General features: G+C 47.9%; 2 protein-coding genes across 7 annotated transcripts in view; one reads left to right on the top strand and one right to left on the bottom strand.

Moving 5' to 3' along the window:
* The window catches only part of ZRANB1 (zinc finger RANBP2-type containing 1), a 54553-nt gene extending 44291 nt beyond the window's left edge, over nucleotides 1-10262 (top strand). For all 4 annotated transcript variants that reach the window (XM_085870465.1, XM_085870475.1, XM_085870493.1 and 1 more), the window contains exons 4-10: nucleotides 5714-5867; nucleotides 6123-6194; nucleotides 6575-6773; nucleotides 7161-7281; nucleotides 7672-7801; nucleotides 7974-8209; nucleotides 9091-10262. In XM_085870465.1, the coding sequence (XP_085726591.1) occupies nucleotides 5714-5867; nucleotides 6123-6194; nucleotides 6575-6773; nucleotides 7161-7281; nucleotides 7672-7801; nucleotides 7974-8209; nucleotides 9091-9309 (1131 nt within the window). In that variant the 3' untranslated portion in view covers nucleotides 9310-10262. The remainder of the gene's footprint in view (nucleotides 1-5713; nucleotides 5868-6122; nucleotides 6195-6574; nucleotides 6774-7160; nucleotides 7282-7671; nucleotides 7802-7973; nucleotides 8210-9090) is intronic.
* A 4144-nt stretch (nucleotides 10263-14406) lies between these two features.
* LOC147033764 (phosphatidylinositol 4-kinase type 2-beta-like) overlaps nucleotides 14407-22400 on the bottom strand; it is a 39154-nt gene continuing 31160 nt past the window's right edge. For 2 of the 3 annotated variants that reach the window (XM_085870416.1, XM_085870396.1), the window contains exons 5-11: nucleotides 22221-22352; nucleotides 21931-22084; nucleotides 16220-16287; nucleotides 15872-15974; nucleotides 15653-15786; nucleotides 15303-15362; nucleotides 14407-15204 (exon numbers count right to left, since the gene is read on the bottom strand). In XM_085870416.1, the coding sequence (XP_085726542.1) occupies nucleotides 15022-15204; nucleotides 15303-15362; nucleotides 15653-15786; nucleotides 15872-15974; nucleotides 16220-16287; nucleotides 21931-22084; nucleotides 22221-22352 (834 nt within the window). In that variant the 3' untranslated portion in view covers nucleotides 14407-15021. The remainder of the gene's footprint in view (nucleotides 15205-15302; nucleotides 15363-15652; nucleotides 15787-15871; nucleotides 15975-16219; nucleotides 16288-21930; nucleotides 22085-22220; nucleotides 22353-22400) is intronic. The other variant, XM_085870404.1, reaches the window with a different exon arrangement.

The raw sequence follows: 22400 nt of genomic DNA, 5'->3' as shown, positions 1-22400 counted from the left end.
GGAAACTCCTCCATTACATGACATGTGAGTTTTAAAGGGGTAGTGCATGCTCTAGTTTATACTGGAGCGAGGGTGATTCCGGGAAACTCCTCCGTTACATGACTCATGAGTTGTAAAGGGGGTAGTGCATGCTCTAGTTTATACTGGAGCGAGGGTGATTCCGGGAAACTCCTCCGTTACATGACTCATGAGTTGTAAAGGAGATAGTGAATGCTCTAGTTTACACTGGAGCGAGGGTGATTCTGGGAAACTCCTCCATTACATGACATGCGAGTTTTAAAGGGGGTAGTGAATGCTCTAGTTTACACTGAGCACGCACCTTGCTGACGCCCCTTGATGGAAGAGACAATGGGAGGGAGGGATGGAGATTGAAGAGCTTGGAGCATGCTCTTTGTTTGCAGCAGTGCACCTGCTAACGTGGAAATCATGAATGTGAGTCTGTAACCCAGTTCTGAGTGAGTCGAGGGTGAACAATTGTTGATTGTTCTTTCGTGTGTTCGAAGTGAACGATTCGAAATAGGGAAAGCAAGAGAAAGATCATGTAAGTCAGTATGTAATCGCTGGCACGTCCAGGGAAAGAGCTCTGCGGCTGGCTCGAACACTCTCAACAGAGCCAGTCTGCGCAGCTGCTCGCATTCACTTGGCTCGGTCCTTGAGGACTCCTCCTGGCTCTCTGGTTCCCTGGATGCACACATCACTCAGCCGCCCTGGCCTATCCGGACCTATAAAGCCCTTGACCAAGATGTGGTCAGCATCCTGGCACAGCTTGTTGTTCACAGCACTGCCTTCACATTTGAGCACGGCTGTTGTCAATCCACACCCATTGGTCGAGCTCCTGACTCGGGGACACCATCCTCCGATAACCCCCTCCACATGCAGTCCTTGCTGCTCTGTGGAGTGCTGTATGTTTCCCAGCACTACCAGATGATGTTCCTTTGGTTTTGTAATGAAATGTGGGTTTGTGTGTTGAAAAGGGGTTTGGAGAACGAGAGAGATTAAGAGGGATTGGGTGGGGTTTGGGGTGGGGGGGGGGAGGAAGAGATAAGAATAGATTTTGAGAGGGGTTACAAAAGGAATTTGAACTTGATACACAAACGTAACCCACTTCCCTGTCCACTGATACGAGGGGAAAAGTAATCCATCGAATGTAAACTCCAGGGTTCCTTTATGTGTTGGATGTAACTCCCCAGGGTCTTCCAAAACCACAAGGGTATTTTATCTCGTTTGCTGCTGATTGTACTGTCGCTATATTTTAATGTCCTAAAACACAAACCTCCAGGTGCAACACACCTGCAGCTTTAACATAAGCCACACCCATATCCCATGGAGGGGAGAAACAGGTGCTCATGACACACACCTTGCTGGAGGAGACAATGGGAGGGAGAGATGGAGATTGACGAGCTTGGAGCACGCTCTTTGCTTGCAGCAGTGCACCTGCCAACGTGGGCTACCTCTCCTTCCATTTTGTGTGCCGTTTGTTGTTTGGTTTTTTTTTCCTCCTGATCATTAAGTTGTTTGCCCTGTTCACAGATTAAAGGTGATTGCTTTTTTTGTCTGATCTGCTGGCATGAGGCCAGTGTCTGTATAGTTGATGTGTTTTTGGGACACACTCGATTATTGCGCAGGAAATGCCATTTGTAATACCGACTTGAATGTATGAGACGGTTCATCATTGACGAGGTCCTTGTATTTTTACCTTTTACCTATGTTTTCATCCCTGTTTGTCTTTCTTTGGTTGTCTGTGAACAGGATGTCTCAAAAAGTTACAGACGAAACTTGGTGGACAGGTTGTGTGTGTGACGAGGATGAATTGATTTGATTTCGGTGACGATCCAGATCCGGATATTATTTTGAAAGTGAACATTGTCACATTTGCTGTGCAGCACAGGTGTATCATTAATTTATTTGTTAATGAGAACGTCACACCAGCTGATATTAATACGAGATTGTCTTGACAGTTTGTTGATGAATTGTTTGCATCGTTGTGTTTAATTGGTGCAGAGTGGAAAAAAAAGAAGCCCTTAATTGGTGAGCAGTCTTGAGCGTTCTTGCATCGAACTTGTTACTGTCACTCAAGCAATGACTAAATGTGTTGAGCAGCTAATTTGGGATAATCACTGGATTACTACGCATGAAATTTCAGTATTTAGAGTAAGTACACTGTCGTTCATTCTCATTTGAAATTCAACTCGAGAGTTCATAGAACACCTTACCCTGCACAGTCTTGAGAAACGAGGACGTGGGCTTGAGAGGGATCTGCGAGCGGTAAATTTGATTGTTCGAGATATTGTTACATGGAAGGGGGAGGGATCGACAGCTGGACTCTTGTAAGTGTAGTATGATCCATGTGTTTTGTGTCGGTTAGATTCCCATTTAGCAGGGTTCTGTCAGAGTAATTGTTTATTACATGTGACGCTGAGGAGGCAGCGTATGTAATTTATAGACAGGGTAGACATACTAATTAATTATATATGTATGCAAACCCTCTTGTTTGTGGGTGGGGCTCGGTGTGGACTTTCTATTGCAGTGGCACAGGTGTCGCTTGTACAACTCGGCCAATTATGATCTCTCTGTCCAGTGTTTGCCAGCCATGGTGGGCGGTGCAGTGTGCTGTAGAGCCCAGAAGAAAAGATGTATATTTATTTTTATAGGGGCCGCCCCCGTGAGCGGGACCTGTGAGAAAGACGATGACTGGGTCGACCATGAATTGGTGAGGAGAGAACTCGGTGCACGAGAGTCAAAACTTGAGAGTCTACCGGAGAGTCGATGAGAGAGGACGTGTCGAGGCTTCTGATTCCAGCGGAGAGAACAGAGAGGCTCTTGTGGAAAGTTGAACAGAGACCTTGCTTCAAGGAGGAAGTCTCGTGTGGAAACAACCCAAGCTGGGATCACCCTGAGTTTTTGGAGGAAGAAGACTGAGAGCAGACCAGGAGACCTCGGTCTAAAAGTAACAATTGGGCCACGTGGTCTGGATGAAGGCCTACTCATTGTTGGCTCTGCTCGTGCCCATTTGACTTCTTCTGGGCACCATTGTTACTGGCTCTCGTCTTGCACCTGTTCTCTAAAACGGGTTGCATTATGTTGAACTGCGTCCACCCTATGCCTCAGAGAAAAGAGAAGTCCTGCCTGCGTTATTGTTGGTTTGTAAAAGTGTGATCTGTGGTGCTTAGTGGGTTAGGATTTGAGCTTTTATTTCTCCTCGTGGAAAAGTTTGAAGATTTCCATTCCCCTCTATGTGTCTTTTGACTCGCTTGGTTTGTTCCGTTTATGATAGCGTCTTGTCGACCCTTGCTCCTGTACTTTTCAATATAAAAACAAACAAGAAGACGACGTCGTGCAGAGCACGATACTTGCTAAATCCATGAAACAAAATTGATCTCAAAAACAATTGGTTGAATTCAATGACCGAATATGGAACTCCTCGTCAAATTTCAAGTGAATCCGATGAAAATTGACAATTTTAGAAATCCGGCCTATGTTGACCTTTTGGTCGATGTTGACCTCGAATATAATTGGCTCATTCAATTCAGTGACTTGATATGCAAATCCTCTTCAAATTTCAAGTCAATCGTATGAAAATTGAGGATTTTAGAAATTTGACAAATTTGTTGACCTTTGGCCTATGTTGACCTTTTGACCTCAAAAAACAATAGGCTTCTTGCTTATGCCAAACTCTACCATGTGGTGAAGATCGGTTTAAAATTGTGACCTGTAGGTGATAGACAGACAGACAAACAGACAGAATAACAAAATCGACTGATCAATATACTTGACAACTGTTCGATTTTGCAAGAAAGCAATCCTTTAAAAGGTAAGAAAGTGTGTCTCAGCCATGTGCTCTCCGTGTGTGGTTGCAGTCAATTTTTGGCTCATTTTTGCAACCTCAGGGAACGGTAAATCGGGTAATATCGAACGCAATGCCTTGAAAAGCCAGTTTTGGTCCATCCGTCCAGCGTCGGTGTCTGCTTCGACATGACAATACTTTGTCCAAGTACTGCTAAACTAAAGGGGTTTGAAAGTACCAAGAAGGCAATTTGTGCTCTACGGAGTTCAAGTTTATAATTGAATTGAAATAAAATAAAGGTTTTTTTATATTTTTTTCCGGACGTTTACCGCCATTGCTGCAGTATCTTTTACACCACCTTATTTAACACGTTACATTAGTTATTCATGCCTGTTTGTGTCCTTTATGATGTCCTTTAAAACAGTAAGTTTCTTGTTTGGAATGAATGATCGCCAGGAATGCAGTTTCTGGGCAAGACTTCACTGCACGATAATGTCCACCTTCACACACCAAATGTAACCGTTACTATTCAACCGGAGACGTATTGGGACGTTCTAAATTGTCCCTCTTATAGTCCTGATTTATCACCTTGTGTTTGTCGTCTGTTTAGACCACTCACTGTATGTGTGGTGCATTAAGTGTGTGACCGATGTACTGCAGAGCCGTCCTCCATCGAGTATGGAGTGCATTGCGGAGAGCAGGACTCCACGGACATGTGGATAAAAGGCCTTGTAGACTGAGTAGTTCTGATTTTTTTTCAAGGAGAGACTTGGAATGATGGAGGATTCCCAGTCAGCGACTGGCTTTGGCTGCCAGTTTTGCTACATGGTCTACCTGGGAGAGATCATGGCTGATGGTGAGGCCAAGAAGTTCAAGAGACTGAACCTCTTCTGGTGGCTGACCATGAAAATCGATAAGTAGGTTTAGTTAGTTTGATTGACTATTCTTCCTGAGTGATAGAGTGATCACTATTTTAGCCAAATATGAGCATGAGCTGCAGATGCTGACAGACACCAAACTGTACACTACACAACCTCAATTGGTCTGAAGGTCACTGGAGCAAACGTTGAAGTGATGAGTCTCGGGAGACAAACCAACGATGACGATGCTAAAATCTATCCGAATGGCTTCAAGTTAAGAGACGTCAAAGGCTCCAGGTATCTCGGTAGCCACATTGATTCAACTGTTGAAATGGTGAGATTAATCGTCGCATTGGGAAGGCGAGTGGTGTCTTCAAGCGATTCGACAATATTTGGAAGAGCAAGAAGATCAGCCTGAGCACCAAAATCAAACTTTACAACAGTAGTTGTCTCGCTCAACACTTCTGTATGCTGCACAGACCTGGCAATTGAAAAAGTCACATGATGGATGCTTTTGACAACAGATGTCTACGTAACATTCTCGACATCAAATCGACCAACTTCATAACCAATGTGGAAGTAAGAAAGAGGACGGAGCAACCCGATGCCTTTAATACTTTGTAAAAAAGAAGACTTGCATAGCTTGGACATCCAATACGCCGACTAAACTCACTAGCAGGCTTTGACATGGCAACCGCATGGAAGACGACCGAGAAGAAGGACTCAACACAACCTGGGAAACCACCATCAACAAAGACCTCCAAGGAACCAGTCTCTTACTCAAACGTAGAACGAACTTTGTTGCCTTGTGTGTCAGAATGAACAGGAGACAAAAAGTGCAAGGCTAAGTATGATAGGGTGAGATCATGTCGTTTGATAATAACCATGGGTTTTTCTATCGATTCGTTTGCTTGTGTCCCGAATTTAAATTCCTCCCATACATCTAGTGGTGCAGCTTCAGCAGCAGTCGCTCCTCAGAGATTATGTGTCCGGCGGTCCAAATTCGTGATTAAATCCAGTCATACGTGTATTTGCTTCTTGGATTGAAGATGTCACGTGTCTACCGCAGGTGTCCCAGCACGTGGTGAAGTGCATCCCGGCGTTTGTCTGCCCAGAGCTCACGGAGCTAATCCGTCGTGAAGTTGCCGCTTCCTTGCAGCAGCGTAAAGGGGACTTCCCCTGTTACTTCATGGCAGAGTTTGTCACCTTCACTCTCCCAGCAGGTATGGCTCTCTTCCAGCCTTCATTTTAAAGTATCAAATAGCTCTCATGATGCGTCCCAGCATTCTTGTTTCCCGCGTAAATGTCGGGGTTATTTTTGCTTGTACCCGTCGACCTTGAGCAAGGAAGGCCAGCGGAAGCTATCCTCCGTCACAAACTCTGTCAGAGCTTCCTCGTAAGCATTACTCTGTGGGTGTTGAAACCGTTGTTGTGACAATGACAGCCCTGTTGCTCTTCCCACCCCCGCCCTCTGGCAGAGATCGAGGATTTACCTCCAGCGGTGCAAGTAAAGCTTTACGATGAGCTTTTGGACAGGGATGTTCAGAAAGGTGAGTGCGTGTTTTCCTGCGCCGTGCCTCGTGCTGTGGAATGCGTGAAGGCTCGGTTCGTGGATGGGAGGGTACCATTGGTTCTCATGGTGATATCGTGTTGCCCAGCTTCACCACATGGCCAATGGAAAGGCTCTGGAATCTTAGTCCTCTTCTTTATTTGTATTTTTTAAATGAACTGAATGTGGTGAATCATTTTCTCATACTCTACAATAGGTGTGTGTGTGTGTGTGTGTGTGTGTGTGTGTGTGTGTGTGTGTGTGTGTGTGTGTGTGTGTGTGTGTGTGTGTGTGTGTGTGTGTGTGTGTGTGTGTGTGTGTGTGTGTGTGTGTGTGTGTGTGTGTGTGTGTGTGTGTGTGTGTGTGTGTGTGTAAATGCAGAATTGGAAGAAGAATCTCCGATCATCAATTGGTCTCTGGAGCTTTGTGAGCGGCTGGATTCGCGTTTGTACGCTTTGTGGAACCGCACCGCTGGCGACTGTCTGTTGGACTCCGTCCTGCAAGCCACCTGGGGAATTGACGACAAGGACTGCGTGCTGCGCGGTGCGCTGCGTGACAGCCTGCACGACTGCTCGCATTGGTGGGCAATCGGTCACATGGCATAACGATATGGGCTTGGATGCAAGCTCGAAAATGTTACGTCCAGGTCCGAAAAATGTGACGTCCAATGGTTTATGCCCATTAACTTGAGGGAATCTTAGCACAAGAAATTCGGAACTGTGCCTCCAAAGTCTTGTGAACGTCTCTTTACTTAGCTCTTACTTTTTGAGGAAGTCAGCTGCAATCCTTCACTCATTAAAGATAGCAGAGTAGTCGGACAAAACGAAACTACGTTTCACAAAGCACATTTGTTGAATAGGTGGTGTCTTGTGTAAAGGAAGTTGGTGTTTGTTGCCCTCAAATTGCCTTGCTCCATGATACTTGAAAGGCCCTGAAGAATTCTGATCGATGGTATTTTGGTTTGTAGGTTCTTCACCCGTTGGAAGGACTGGGAGTCGTGGTATTCGCAGAGTTTCGGCCTTCGGTTCTCCCTGCGTGAGGACCAGTGGCAAGAAGACTGGTCCTTCATCCTTTCTCTTGCCAGCCAGGTGGAGTGATTTAAAGGGGGTGTTGTGGAACCTGCTGTGAGAATGTACCTGATCGGTATTTTGTCTTGAAGGATGAAATATCGATCTTTTCGGATGTCAGACTTGTGCCAAATTGTATTTATTTCCACCGAAATATTTTTTGCCATTTGCACACGCAAGATTATCGATGGGACATCATCCTTTACCGTTTCCTCCTCCCCTCCACCCTCTTTCCCTCCCTACCCCTCTAAATCTCTTCTGGTATGCTTGGTTCTCACCTGTATTAAATGGACTTCTCTTGTTGTCGTCAAAGTAGTGACTTTAACTTTGTCTATTTGAACAGCATGCTTCCAATGAGACCGTTCTGTTTTCCTAATTGAATCTTCATTTCCTTAAATACCCTCTCCACAGCCTGGAGCTAGCCTGGAACACACGCACATCTTCGTCCTGGCACATATTCTGCGCCGCCCCATTATCGTGTATGGCGTGAAGTTCTATAAGAGCTTTCGAGGAGAAACTCTGGGATATGCACGCTTTCAGGGTCTGTTCCGAAAGATGCTTTTCTTTCAACTTCAATTTTACCCAAGTGCCTTGATTCCACAAATCCTCTCTTTCATCTGCTGCAGCAGTTATTTGTTTCATTTTATCTTCATCTGCTCTTCCCATCACAACTTTGGTTTACCATGTCTTTTCCTCCTTCGTCCTGCTTCTAGGTGTTTATCTGCCTTTGCTCTGGGAACCTGGCTTCTGCTGCAAGTCCCCCATTGCATTGGGGTACACACGTGGACATTTCTCCGCTTTGGTGCCCCTTGAGAACGATGGGCTGGGCAGTCTTGGAGCTGGTGCCAATACCGCCACCGATGAGGACGACGAAGGACCGACGGCTTTCCTGCCTCTTGTCGATAGCGACAGGAAGCTTCTCCCTGTCCACTTTTTATCCACTCGAGAGGTCTTTCCGATTCTCAAACTATCATTGTGCGTTTTCTTGCGGGTTTGATTGTTGCCCAGATGTGACTGCTACTCTGATGAATTGCTTACGGCTAGGTAGGCATTGGGCATGGAGGTCACTGTTTATCTTGGTACGTAAGGGGGTTGCAAGTGTTTTGAGTAGCTTTCAGAGCAGCTTGGCAAATTGCAGCTTCTCTTGACGGGGATGCCCACTAGGGCTGGAAAGTGTTGCAATGGAGTCGGGTGAAGGCAGCCTGTGGTGACCCCCAAAGAGGAGGGAGCTCAGGTGGGTGTCGACCTTCCTTACATGTGCACTTCGGCTGCATGCCGACACGCAGTATTCTGAACGGGCATAGATTAGTGGAAGTGTAGATGCGTGCAGAGTGGTAAAGTAAGCGCCCCAGTAATGTCTGCAGAGTTTGCGCACCCAGTTGACCCTTGTAGATACCACTTCTTCTGGGAGTGGCAGTGCAAGATTAAGGTTCTGTCCAGCTGGATTTGTAGATACATAGGGGTGGGAGAGTAAAGAAGCACAATTACATTCAGTGTGACACGGAATTCTCCTGTTGCTTCCTGGTTGTTGAGGTGTTAGGTTGTGTGGATTGTTTTTATGGTATTGAGCTGGAGGCTCCAGTGATGGTAATAGCTGGTCATGATCTTTGTCTTGGTTGAGGGTCTTCTCCAATTGCTCGAAGCTCTTGTCAGCTTCGATGGCCAGGTCGTCGGCATCAAGTAGCTTTGTAGCTGTGGTATTTGTAAGATCTGCCATGTTGATGTTGAACTCCCAACCTGCAAAGCAATTTAATGAAACAAAAATTGTATGGAGTTAGGAATACAATGTCTTGTGCTGATTTTTCTCTCGTCACCGATTCTCATTTGCAGCTTGGCAGTGAAGAGCAACACGAGAGGTTGCTCCGAGATTGGCTGGATTGCTGCGTTACAGAAGGTGGCCTGCTAGTTGCTCGTCAGATTCTGCCGCGTCACCGCCAGCCACTAATCGCACAAATGCTGGATCGCTGGTTGGACACCTATCGGCGCATGGCACACCGTGCGCCTACCACTCTCTCGGATGGTGAAGACGACGACGACGACGATGAGTGACCATAGCCGCTGGCATCTGAACTTTGTGATGGTGCCAGCCGTTAGCGTGAGTGTGATGGTGCCAGCCCTTATAGAAAGCAAGAGAGCATCCATCGTGAGTGCTGGTGCAGTTCTCGTGTCATTGCGTGAACTTCATTGCCTCTGGGAAGGGATGTTATGATGGTGCTTTGTTTTATATTTTCTCAGCACTTCTCACCTTGACCACCATTGAAACGATTTCTCCTTATGGACGTGAGGGTCATGCCAAAATAAATACATTGGTGTTTCAGTCCACCAATGCTTGCCAATTTGGGGGTAGCATCTGCTTTGTGAATGGCCCCCAAGAAACTTGAAAACCCCGTTTAAAAATGCAATCGCTGCATAATATATCCACAAAATGCGTACGTGAATCGGTTTCATTTGGGAGTTGAGGAACAGATGTCCCCCCCCCTCTCCTCCCCCCCAGTTTGTGTAGCATGTTTATTTATTAAAATTTTCCTTGTCTTTCAAGTCTATCGATGTGAGGTCATTTGGCCACTCGTTCCACAGCTGCCTATCTGCTGTTATTCGTGTTCTATAAAAGGATTGTTGGGGTTTAGGGAACGAAGAATTTGGACTTCATCATTGGCTCGCCTGGTTAGTTCCACCCTTCACTTGAATCTGTCAGATATTGTTTGTAAGAGGAAAAAGGTCAAAGGTTTGTCAAGTCAATGGGTGTGGATTGACGTGGAGGGTTGAACTTGGGCTTTCTGCTTTTCCTGCCGATTGTTTTTGTTCTGATCCAAAGGCAAGATCGCCGCGGAAAGCGATTGTGATCCGGGGAAACCGCCCGTTACGACCGGTGGGTCCTTGACGTGGAAACCGCATGAGCGAGAGATGGCTAGAGAGTCTCGGGGAGTGAACCAAATATGAATTACCGAAGAGTTAAAGATAAAGGAAAGTCTCAATCGAAAATAAATTTCCTAAAATACAAAGGCTATGCCCGAGCATGTATCTGCAATAGGAGTTACCACTTTATTCTTTTTGCACATTATATTCGTTTTCCAATGGCTTTTCTTACCACGACCTATCAAAGAAAAAACAAAAACAAAGTGTAACTGTATTATTTCCATAGAAAAGCCATTTCACTGGAATCTTGTTCTGAGTTTGCTTTTCCTCCGCTGTCCCCACCTCCCCCTCTCCCTCTTCCTCTTCCTCCCCCTCTCCCTCTTCCTCCTCCTCCCCCCTTCCACCTCCTCCGCCCTTCCTCCTCCTCCCCCTTCCTCCTCCTCCCCCTTCCTCCTCCTCCCCCTTCCTCCTCCTCCCCCCTTCCTCCTCCTCCTCCCTCCTTCCTCCCTCCTCCCCCTCCTCCTCCCCTCCTCCCCCTTCCTCCCTCCTCCCCCCTTCCTCCTCCTCCCCCTTCCTCCTCCTCCCCCTTCCTCCTCCTCCCTCCTCCTCCTCCCCCTTCCTCCTCCTCCTCCCCCTTCCTCCTCCTCCTCCCCCTTCCTCCTCCTCCTCCTTCCCTTCCTCCTCCTCCTCCCCTTCCTCCTCCTCCTCCCTTCCTCCTCCTCCTCCCCCTTCCTCCTCCTCCTCCCCCTTCCTCCTCCTCCTCCCCTTCCTCCTCCTCCTCCCCTTCCTCCTCCTCCTCCCCCTTCCTCCTCCTCCTCCCCTTCCTTCCTCCTCCTCCTCCTCCTCTTCCTCCTCCTTCCTCCTCCTCCTCCCTTCCTTCCTCCCCCTTCCTCCTCCTCCCCCTCCTCCTCCTCCTTCCTCCTCCTCCTCCTCCTCCCCCTTCCTCCTCCTCCTCCTCCCTCCTCCTCCTTCCTCCTCCTCCTTCCTTCCTCCTCCTCCTCCTCCTCCTCCTCCTCCTTCCTTCCTCCTCCTCCTTCCTCCTCCTCTTTCCTCCTCCTCCCTCCTCCCCCTTCCTCCTCCTCCTCCCCCTTCCTCCTCCTCCCTCCTTCCTCCTCCTCCTCCCCCCTTCCTCCTCCTCCTCCTCCTCTTCCTCCTCCTCCTCCTCCTTCCTCCTCCTCCTTCCCCCTTCCTCCTCCTCCTCCTCCTTCCTTCCTCCTCCTCCCCTTCCTCCTCCTCCTCCTCCTCCTTCCTCCTCCTCCTCCTCCTCCTTCCTCCTCCTCCTCCTCCCCCTTCCTCCTCCTCCTCCTCCTTCCTTCCTCCTCCTCCTTCCTCCCCTTCCTCCTCCTCCTCCTCCCCCTCTTCCTCCTCCTCCCCCTTCCTCCTCCTCCTCTCCTCTTCCTCCTCCTCCTCCTCCCCTCTCCCTCCTCCTCCTCCTCCTCCTTCCTCCTCCTCCTCCTCCTCCTTCCTCCTCCTCCTCCTTCCTCCTCCTCCTCCCCCTTCCTCTCCTCCTCCTCCTTCCTCCTCCTCCTCCTCCCCTTCCTCCTCCTCCTCCTCCTCCCCCTTCCTCCTCCTCCTCCTTCCTCCTCCTCCTCCCCCTCCCCCTTCCCTCCTCCCTCCTCCTCCTCCTTCCTCCTCCTCCTCCCCTTCTTCCTCCTCCTCCTCCCCCTTCCTCCTCCTCCTCCTCCTTCCTCCTCCTCCTTCCTCCTCCCTTCCTCCCCCTTCCTCCTCCTTCCTCCTCCTCTTCCCTCCTCTTCCCCTTCCTCCTCCTCCCTCCTTCCTCCTCCTCCTCCCCCTTCCTCCTCCTCCTCCTCCTCCCCTCCTCCTCCTCCTCCCTCCTTCCTCCTCCTCCTCCTCCTCCTCCTCCCTCCTCCTCCTCCTCCTCCTCTCCTCCTCCTCTCCTCCCTCTCCTCCTCCTCCTCCTCCTCCTCCTTCCTCCTCCTCCTCCCTCCTTCCTCCTCCTCCTCTCCTCTTCCTCCCTCCTCCTCCTCCTCCTTCCTTCCTCCTCCTTCCTCCTCCTTCCTCCTCCCTCCTCCTCCTCCTTCCTCCTCCTCCTCCTCCTTCCTCCTCCTCCTTCCTCCTTCCCTTCCTCCTCCTCCTCCTCCCCTCTTCCTTCCTCCTCCTCCTCCCCCTTCCTCCTCCTCCTCCTCCTTCCTCCTCCTTCCTCCTCCCCCTTCCTCCTCCTCCTCCTCCCCTTTCCTCCTCCTCCTCCTCCCCCTTCCTCCTCCTCCTCCTCCCCCTTCCTCCTCCTCCTCCTCCTCCCTTCCTCCTCCTCCTCCCCCTTCCTCCTCCTCCTCCTCCCCTTCCTCCCTCCTCCTCCTCCTTCCTCCATCCCTCCTCCATCCCTCTTCCTCCTCCCCTTCCTCCTCCCTTCCTCCTCCCCCTTCCTCCTCCCCTTCCTCCTCCTCCTCCTCCTCCCCTTCCTCCTCCTCCCCCTCCTCCTCCTTCCTCCTCCCCTTCCTCCTCCCCTTCCTTCCTCCTCCTCCCCTTCCTCCTCCTTCTCCTCCTCCTCCCCCTCTTCCTCCTCCTCCTCCTCCTCCTTCCTCCTTCCTCCTCCTCCTCCCTCCTCCTCCTTCCTCCTCCTCCTCCCCTTCCTCCTCCTCCTCCTCCCCCTCCTCCTCCTCCTCCTTCCTCCTCCTCCCCTTCCTCCTCCTCCTCCTCCTCCTCCTCCTCCTCCTCCTCCCCTCCTCCTCCTCCTCCTCCTCCTCCTCCTCCTCCTCCTCCTCCTCCTCCTCCTCCTCCTCCTCCTCCTCCTCCTTCCTCCTCCTCCTCCTCCTCCTCCTCTCCTCCTCCTCCTCCTCCTCCTCCTCCTCCTCCTCCTTCCTCCTCCTCCTCCTCCTCCCTCCTTCCTCCTCCTCCTCCTCCTCCTCCTCCTCCTCCTCTTCTCTCCCCTCCTCCTCCTCCTCCTCTCCTCCTCCTCCCCCTCCTCCACCCCTCTTCTCTCCCCCTCCTCAACCCCTCTTCTCTCCCCTCCTCAACCCCTCTTCTCTCCCCCTCCTCAACCCCTCTTCTCTCCCCTCTTCCTCTCCCCCTCCTCCACCCCTCTTCTTCTCCTCCTCCACCTCTCTCTCTCCCCTCCTCCCTCTTCTCTCCTCCCCTCCTCCACCCCTCTTCTCTCCCCTCCTCCACCCCTCTTCTCTCCCCTCCTCCACCCTCTTCTCTCCCCTCCTCCACCCCTCTTCTCTCCCCCTCCTCCACCCTCTTCTCTCCTCCTCCTCCACCCCTCTCTTCTCTCCCCTCCTCCACCCCTCTTCTCTCCCCTCCTCCACCCCTCTTCTCTCCCCTCCTCCACCCCTCTCTTCTCCCCCTCCTCCACCCCTCTTCTCTCCCCCTCCTCCACCCCTCTTCTCTCCTCCACCCTCTCTCCCCTCCTCCTCCACCCCCTCTTCCCCTCCTCCTCCACCCCTCTCCCCTCCCCCTCCTCCACCCCTCTCCCCTCCCCTCCTCCACCCCTCTCCTCCCCCTCCTCCACCCCTCCTCCCTCCCCCTCCTCCCCCCTCCTCCCCCCCCCGTAGTTTGAAGTGGAAAGGTTTCTTGCTGTTCTTACCTCCCCTGCATGTGGATTTGATATTCAGAGCGTAGGAAGTCCAGACTTTCCCTTCTTGTTCATTACTCATTCGATCTGTATCAGGGTCCCATCCATTCTTTCAGTGACCGTCATTTCAGATAGGGACTCTTCCCACTTCTGATGATCTCGCTTGATGTGGTAAATAGAAATCCATCTTCCTGTTTTGATAGTGTGAGATAAAAAGGACACTAAAAGGTGTTTTCATGTTTGTTTTTGGTTTCCTGTATTTGTAAATCATTGCTGTCTTCCTGCCTGTGAGGTCTGAGCTTTGGTTTTGTTCCTCTTGGTGTAAGTGGCTGAGCTCTGTGGCCGAGCTCCATGTTCAAATTTAAAAGGAATTCTGGGTAGAGCTTGAATAGCTCTGCAGTAGCCCTACAATGCTTTTGGGCATTGTGATATTTTGATTTGTGCCATGTCAATCTATCACAACCCCTGACAATCAACCTTTGTTGGTAGAGAGGGAATAAAGACGACCATTTACGAGATGTGACCAATCCACATCCATTCTGTAACCACTTTCCCACCTCTTAAGCGATTTCTCCACCAACATCTTCGTTGCCTTGTTTGGGGTTTAATGGGCAGCCATTTTGTTTGAGCAGACAATGCTCGAGATTTGTGGTTCACTTTCTTTCCTTCCTTCTCCCACCCCATCCCCCTGCCCCAGCTGCATTGTCAAGCAATCACTGTGTATGGAGGTAAGGAAAAATAAAGTATGGAAAGTTGACTAAACTTGTGGATTTTATACTGATAGACATTCCAGTTGGGATTGATCAATATTCCTTTAACCTTGACAGGGTAGGCATGAAATACCACAGCATATTATACCCAAAAATAATAACAGGTACATGGTTGAACACACCTTTCCAAAGGATGGTGTCCTTTGATACAATTGTTTATAGAAAGCAAGGGTTGAGTTTGTTGTTTTTAAAGGAAAGACAGGTTTAAGTTTAATCATGTTACTAACTGATTTTATATATATATAAACACAAAACTTTATGGCTTACTTTCTCATGGAATCGAGGCTTCAAACTAATATTGATTTAATTTTATTTTAATCTGCCTCAAGCATAGCTTTGTGGTTTTGTTTTCCAGGAAGAACAGTTCCCATATTACATCTCCACAATGCTATCCCTGAAAATACAGGAATGCAAATGGATCAACTCCACTGCTTCAAAACACTCGCCAACATGTCTTCCTTTGGTGAACCACAGTTAAACGCAACACCTTTTACCAGTCCGAAACACTGTTGATACCCTCAAGGACGAGTTACAATGAGAAGACGGTCCGCAAGGCTCTGCCATCATGTCCACACGAGTTTGGGAGGCCAAGACTCCATTCATTCACCACCAAGAGAAGAAGGGCTTTTGCCTGCGGAAGTTCTGTGTGTAGACCTCCTGGAAGGGGCTGAAGCTCGGCAGGTGGGAAGTTTCCATAGCAGGATTCCGCTCCATCCGCACTGCAGGTAGTTGTACGAGCTGAAAAGGCGAGAGACCCTGATGAAGCGCCTTCTCCAGGTTCAGCAACTGGAGGTAGATGGAGGAAAAGGTTTGACGGGTGGTTTCAATTAGTTGGCCAATGGTTACACTTTGGTTTCCGATGCTAACAAAGGAGACAAACATACCTGGCCTCTGATGACCGACATCTGATTCTCGTAAGTAGTTCGGTCAAAACCCTTGTCCTCCTACAACAGGTTTACATGATCACTTGCTTGTGAAGTACCAAACACATTCCACTTGATGATCACAATTTAAAAAAAATCATTACCTTGAGCTTGTGTAATCTTGCACTCCCAGAGAGTAACTATCATCATTGAGGAATTAACTTGCCCTCCACCAAGATAAATCCATTAACCTTCAAACGTTTAATCAACTTTCACACTGAGAAGTTAATCCATCCACATAATGTGATGTTCACTCTGCCTCAACCAAATGGATGTACAAACCAAGCAAGCTTGTAATCCAACAAACACACCTTGAATAGTCTCAGCAGATTCTCCTCCAGTTCATGCACAAAACTTGGGTCAGAGAGAGTGGGAAGCATCATCTCACACGTCTCTGGGGAAAACGGTACCTGCGCCAGAGGTAGCCACGTCCAGTGAAATGGATCTGCAGGTAAGCAACGGAGTTCAGCTTCTGATACCCTGAGGGCTGCAAACCTCTTCACCCTCCCATGACGTTACAATTACCGTACATGCTCTCCAGGAATCCGGGTGTTTGAAGGGGAACGCCAGCCCATTGTCTATTGCGGCCACCCGTACACTGGCCATCGCTTTTGTGTGATCCGAATCGACCTGCTTTGGATACGTGTGCAAAGTGGAAGGGATTGGAACAGAGGTTTATTTATTTATTTTCCCCCCACATTTTTCACCGAGGAAAGAATGCCATTGGAAAAGCATGAGGAGGAGAAGGAAGTGGTTGATTAAAACGTAAGAATCAAAGCAAAGCAGGAATGATCATCACAAACAAGTTCAACATGGAATTGCTTACAGTTTGCCAACATTATTTCTGAAGATAAGATGTCAGAGCTGCTTCACCTCACCTCGTTTTTATCATCATTGCCTTGTGATGTTGAATTGTAGGATAAAAGCCAGTTGTCATTAGTTCGATCTATTGGGGGGTGGGGGGGGCAGCAATGTGAGGAAACGTTCGAAGGTGATCACATGATGCTTCAAATGCTGTGGACCTTGTCCATGCGCAGGGAAAGGATACATGCTCGAGTTGGCCCTTTGACCGCCCTTCTGTAAACAGGTGTTATGGCAGTGGCACATGAGAGTTTAGACAAACAGATACAGGGCCCAAACATAACAAGGACAAAAATGGGGGGGCATTTAGAAATTACAGGATGACCCCAATAAAGTGGGCCCCAGAACTGAGTTAAATACCTGCCAAGTTTCTTGAATCAATGATGTTGTGCACACCTGATGAAGTCATTGAATGTAGAAAACTAATCACAGACAAATTTGTTCTTACACTCAAGGAACCTGTTCTGCACACAAGCAACAAGCAAAGCTCCCATCAAGTTTCAAATTCAAATGTTTGTGAAAAAATTCAGCCAGCAAGGAACAGTGTTGCATCCGAATTCACCGAACAGAGGCGGCCACTCGCTCACCGACCAGAATCAGGACGGTCACCAGAGAATATAGCTGACGTTGCTGACTCAGCCGCCCGCAATCCAGTGAGAGTGAGAGTGTGAGTGAGTGTGAGAGAGTGTGAGAGTGAGTGAGTGTGAGAGTGAGTGAGTGTGAGAGTGAGTGAGTGTGAGAGTGAGTGAGTGTGAGAGTGAGTGAGTGTGAGAGTGAGTGAGTGAGAGAGTGAGTGAGTGAGAGAGTGAGTGAGTGAGAGAGTGAGTGAGTGAGAGAGTGTGAGTGAGAGAGTGTGAGTGAGAGAGTGTGAGTGAGAGAGTGTGAGTGAGAGAGTGTGAGTGAGAGAGTGTGAGTGAGAGAGTGTGAGTGAGAGAGTGTGAGTGAGAGAGTGTGAGTGAGAGAGTGTGAGTGAGAGAGTGAGAGTGAGTGAGTGTGAGAGAGTGAGAGTGAGTGAGTGTGAGAGAGTGAGAGTGAGTGAGTGTGAGTGAGAGAGTGTGAGTGAGAGAGTGTGAGTGAGAGTGTGAGTGAGAGAGTGTGAGTGAGAGCGCGAGAGTGAGAGCGAGAGTGAGAGCGAGAGTGAGAGTGTGAGAGCAAGTGAGAGAGCGGGTGTGAGAGTGAGAGTGAGAGTGTGGGTGTGAGAGAGAGAGTGAGAGAGAGAGTGTGAGAGAGAGTGTGAGTGAGAGAGTGTGAGAGAGAGTGAGAGAGAGTGAGAGAGCGGGTGTGAGAGTGAGAGTGAGAGTGAGAGAGTGTGAGAGAGAGTGAGAGAGTGAGAGAGTGTGAGAGAGTGAGAGAGAGTGAGAGAGTGTGAGTGAGTGAGAGAGAGTGAGAGAGTGCGAGAGAGAGAGAGAGAGAGAAAGAGAGAGAGAGTGAGAGAGTGAGAGAGTGAGAGAGTGAGAGAGTGAGAGAGTGTGAGACTGAGAGAGTGAGTGAGAGTGTGTGAGAGAGAGTGTGTGAGAGAGAGTGTGTGAGAGAGAGTGTGTGAGAGAGAGTGTGTGAGAGAGTGTGTGAGAGAGAGTGTGTGAGAGAGACTGAGTGAGAGAGTGTCTGAGAGAGTGAGTGTGTGAGAGAGTGTGTGGGAGAGTGTGTGAGAGAGTGTGTGAGAGAGAGTGTGTGAGAGAGAGTGTGTGAGAGAGAGTGTGTGAGAGAGAGTGTGTGAGAGAGAGTGTGTGAGAGAGAGTGTGTGAGAGAGAGTGTGTGAGAGAGAGTGTGTGAGAGAGAGTGTGTGAGAGAGAGTGTGTGAGAGAGAGTGTGAGAGTGTGAGAGAGAGTGTGTGAGAGAGAGTGTGTGAGAGAGAGAGTGTGAGAGAGAGAGTGTGTGAGAGAGAGAGTGTGTGAGAGAGAGTGTGTGAGAGAGAGAGTGTGTGAGAGAGAGAGTGTGTGAGAGAGAGAGTGTGTGAGAGAGAGAGTGTGTGTGAGAGAGAGAGTGTGTGTGTGAGAGAGAGAGAGTGTGAGAGAGAGAGTGTGTGTGTGAGAGAGAGTGTGTGAGTGAGAGTGTGTGAGAGAGAGAGTGTGTGTGAGAGAGAGAGCGTGTGTGAGAGAGAGAGAGTGTGTGAGAGAGAGAGTGTGTGTGAGAGAGAGAGAGTGTGTGAGAGAGAGTGTGTGAGAGAGAGAGTGTGTGAGAGAGAGAGTGTGTGAGAGAGAGAGTGTGTGAGAGAGAGTGTGTGAGAGAGAGTGTGTGAGAGAGAGTGTGTGAGAGAGAGTGTGTGAGAGAGAGTGTGTGAGAGAGTGTGTGAGAGAGAGTGTGTGAGAGAGAGTGTGTGAGAGAGAGTGTGTGAGAGAGAGTGTGAGAGTGAGGGTGTGAGAGTGAGACTGTGGGTGTGAGAGTGAGACTGTGGGTGTGAGAGTGAGACTGTGGGTGTGAGAGTGAGAGTGAGAGTGAGAGAGTGAGAGAGAGCTCTCAAACGTCACATTCGTTGTCTTTTGTTTGAGGCTGGAAACTTGACTTCCTTCATGATATGGTTTTATGTTGTCTCACCAAAACACCACGCTAGCAGGATCGCCGAGGCCCGAGAGGTATGTGAAGTTCTCCTCCGATCTCTCTCTCCCCTGGGTTTGAATCTCGACCCAGCAATAAACCGTTGTCCTGGCATTTCGCCTGCAAGGCGAGGTATGAGTCGTTCCTCAGATGGACATTAAACCGGTGTCCTGCTTGCTGGAATTACTTGGTGGATGTAAAAATAAAAATCCAACTGCATCCTTTGTGAAGAGGAGGCAACTTATCGCAGGTACTCTGACCAAATTTCTGTTCCAACCTCCAATGAATGCTTCAGACTCTGCAAGAATTGATGCTCACCCACAGCCGTGTGCTGCATTAGGACGACGATAACCGAAACAGTATTCTGTGGCTTCCATTCTGCTCTGCTCTGCCCTGTGTGATGTCATAACCTCTCACTGATGTGGAATCAAACCGCCACCCCTGCCCCCATTCGGCCCAGTTAAACCATGTTCCCGACTCTCCACAATTTGTTGTTACCACTGCGGTCGGTCTGCCCAAAAAAACTATCAGGATTGGGCACTCGCACTGTATCAGCCACAACGCATAAATTTGGTCGTTGGCACAGAAGAGTTGATTTACTGTTCATGTCAAATGGAGTGTTGAGTTTTAAAAAGCAAGAAAACAGAATTGTGATAAAAGATCAGGACAACAAAAAACAATCATCACAATAAAATATGTAATTTGGTGTCCGTCCGTCTGTTCGTATGTCTGTGATGCATCCGGTCGTTCCTTGTCCAATGTCGACCAAATCTGCCAGGGAGGTTAAGGTTCACACAACGAAGGTTGGAGTGACTTATTTTGCCCCCTCACCTCCCCAAGGGGGTTTCCTGCCTTGGAGGAACTCCGTGTTTAGGTGTATAAATAGCTTCTCATGGCATTTTGTGGGGTACACCTTCCGGAAGTTAAAAAAAAAAAAAAAAAAAAAAATATATATATATATATATATATATATATATATATATATATATATATATATATATATATATATATATATATATATATATATATATATATATATATATATATATATATATATATATATATATAGTTTATATACTATATATATATATATATACAGTATATAAACCACAAACTGTTCAATCAATTGTCAAATGTATGACCACCTGAATACACAGTCACTCCCATTGTTCAATACAAGACAAATTTTGCATGTTGCCTAATGGTACCCCAAGTATGGTTTATGTCAGGGTTGCATATCTGGGGGAGTGGGTAGGGGGGAGACCCCGATGATATAGATGTAAACATGTATCATATAGCACCACCCATTGGTATCCGGTATTACAAATTGATTCTTATATTGAGTAAGTTCAAACAGCTTCATGATCTGCATTGCAGTGATGTTGAAATCAGAGTAAGAATAATATTCAAAGTTTTTAATAAGTTTTCACTCATTTTAAGCAGAGGTTCAAACCAAAGCATCCAACACTGACCTTTGCAGTGAAGAGGAAGTGATTTTTCCTCATGCCATATATAAGCATCAAGATGGCTGATGGTCGTGGTGTTCGCTGACTTCCAAGCACATGGAAGATGACCTCGGGCGAATGATCGAGTTAATAGAGCAGTGTTTGTGAAAAGTACAACATGTGAAGTTTTCATTAAATCCGTCAACGAAGCGACAGGTATTTTTTCTTGTTCACCCTGACCCAACAATGGGTACTTTTCCTACTACGACTATTAATAATAATCACGTGATTACAAAATAATAATAATAACAACTAGTAAGAGGCATTCACAGCCATCTTTGACCATGTTACGGAACGTCGGCCGAGGACCTCACCTTTTCACCTTTATTCGCTTTTAAATGAGTTTCCTCCACAACCGTTTTGAGCAATGAATCAACACGTAATTTTCAACATAAGAAGACCAAACATGGAGAAGATTTTAACAAAGTTCAATGATGATTGCATGGAACCGGCGTTCCAAAAAGTCCATTTTCTGCAGCCACAAGTTGCAGGGTGCTTCACAGATCAGGATTTAACAAAACAAAAAAAACAAGAAAAAGAGCAATCAGAGATTGCAGACCCTCGCCAGGACTTGTTTTGTGTGGTGTTTGTGTACTGGTTTTTCGTAATCAAGGAGACATCATGAGAACTTCCACTTTATAACTGCTGGCAGTGATGAACGGGTACCAAGACATCCTGCTTTGATGCAACCCCACTTTGATCAGACACCTGACCCTGACCAATGACGCATATTATTACTCAACTGAATTCAGAATGAGATTAAAATAAATTAAATTCAAATCAGGTGAAAGACCAAATCAGAGCAATTTTGCATTGGAGTAATCAGAAGGAACCCGAACAAGGAAAAAGCAAAGATGAAGTCATCAGGAGGAACCTGGATAGGATTCACATTTCAGCTACTACTCCTCGACCCTCAAACACATCCAGGCACAGCCAAGCGAACCTTATTCAAAAAAAAGGGAAAAAAAAGAACCCAGATTCAAAAATTAAATAATTATGGCTGCCAGGCAATGCATCTGATTAGGTTGAAATTTAAAATATTTATTCTCCATCACTACTTGATCACAATCGTGAAATTTTACGTCAATCGATCAAGCGGTTCAAGCTAAATAATTTAACATTTTCGTTCAATCCAATATGGCTGTCAAGCCATGTGACTTACGACGTTCATATTTACACCCTACATTCCTCAAGGCAAGTCGAACATGTGCTTGCAGTTTCGGATCGATGTAGTAAGCTGTTCTGGAGAAGGAGATTTTTAAAGGTTTTTATTTTCACTCCAATATGGCTGCTGAACCACGTGACCTATGACATCATAAATTCACACAATGCCCCTAATTTGGTACAGGATTGGGTTTGTGATGTTTTGTGTTAATCAGTGAGGTTTGTTTTACTATCCAAGATGGCTGCCAAACCACTTGACTTGTTATCATTTTCACATTAGATGCAGCAATGGTGAGAGATATTTGTGAAGTTTCATATTAATTGATGAAGCAGTTTAAGAGAAAGCTCTTCTATTGGTGTCCACCCCCACCCCATCCTTTCTGCTGTTGCATCATCATCCACTCTGGTTTATTATTATTTTTTGATACAATTTCAAGGCACATGGAAGAGCTAGAACACAGTCACATCACAAATCCAACATGTAATTAGCCTTCTAAGGCACTGTGTGGACCGGCCTTTCTCACCTGTGTTGCGGATTATGTAATCCAAGATGACAAGCCTCTCAAACTGCTGCTGGAGGTCCTGTGCGGCATTCTCCGATATTGCTTCGCTCTCAAAACGCCGCAGCCAGTACTCCGCATCATGGTAGCCATCAACAAACAGTTGAAAGGAACCGACCTAGGAATAAATCGTGGAATCTTGCATCAAAAAATTAAATAAATAAAAATTTGAAGAAAAAAAACCTTCCACGAGAAAACTACACAGCTAAAAGTCCGGTAAAAAATGTGCGCAACAATAGATCGATTCAAGGCACCTTTGGGGGAAGGCCGAGGCGGTTGAACCGGCGTCCGACGGTCGGCACCCTCTCCATGGCCAACTTCTTGCCACGGGACTTGGCACGGTCGATGGCGCTGTAGTTGAAAGCGTCACTCGTGAGCCACACCACCTGTGATGTCGGACATGATATGAGGTGGGGAGCATCGAGGGAATGGAT

The sequence above is a fragment of the Eptatretus burgeri genome, chromosome 1 (genome assembly GCF_056783735.1).
Source record: "Eptatretus burgeri isolate ZD-2024b chromosome 1, Ebu_testis_v1, whole genome shotgun sequence".
In the NCBI taxonomy this organism is placed as follows: Eukaryota; Metazoa; Chordata; class Myxini; order Myxiniformes; family Myxinidae; genus Eptatretus; species Eptatretus burgeri.
The sequence above is the reverse complement of the archived record's forward strand: the minus strand, read 5'-3'. Positions and strand labels throughout refer to the sequence as shown.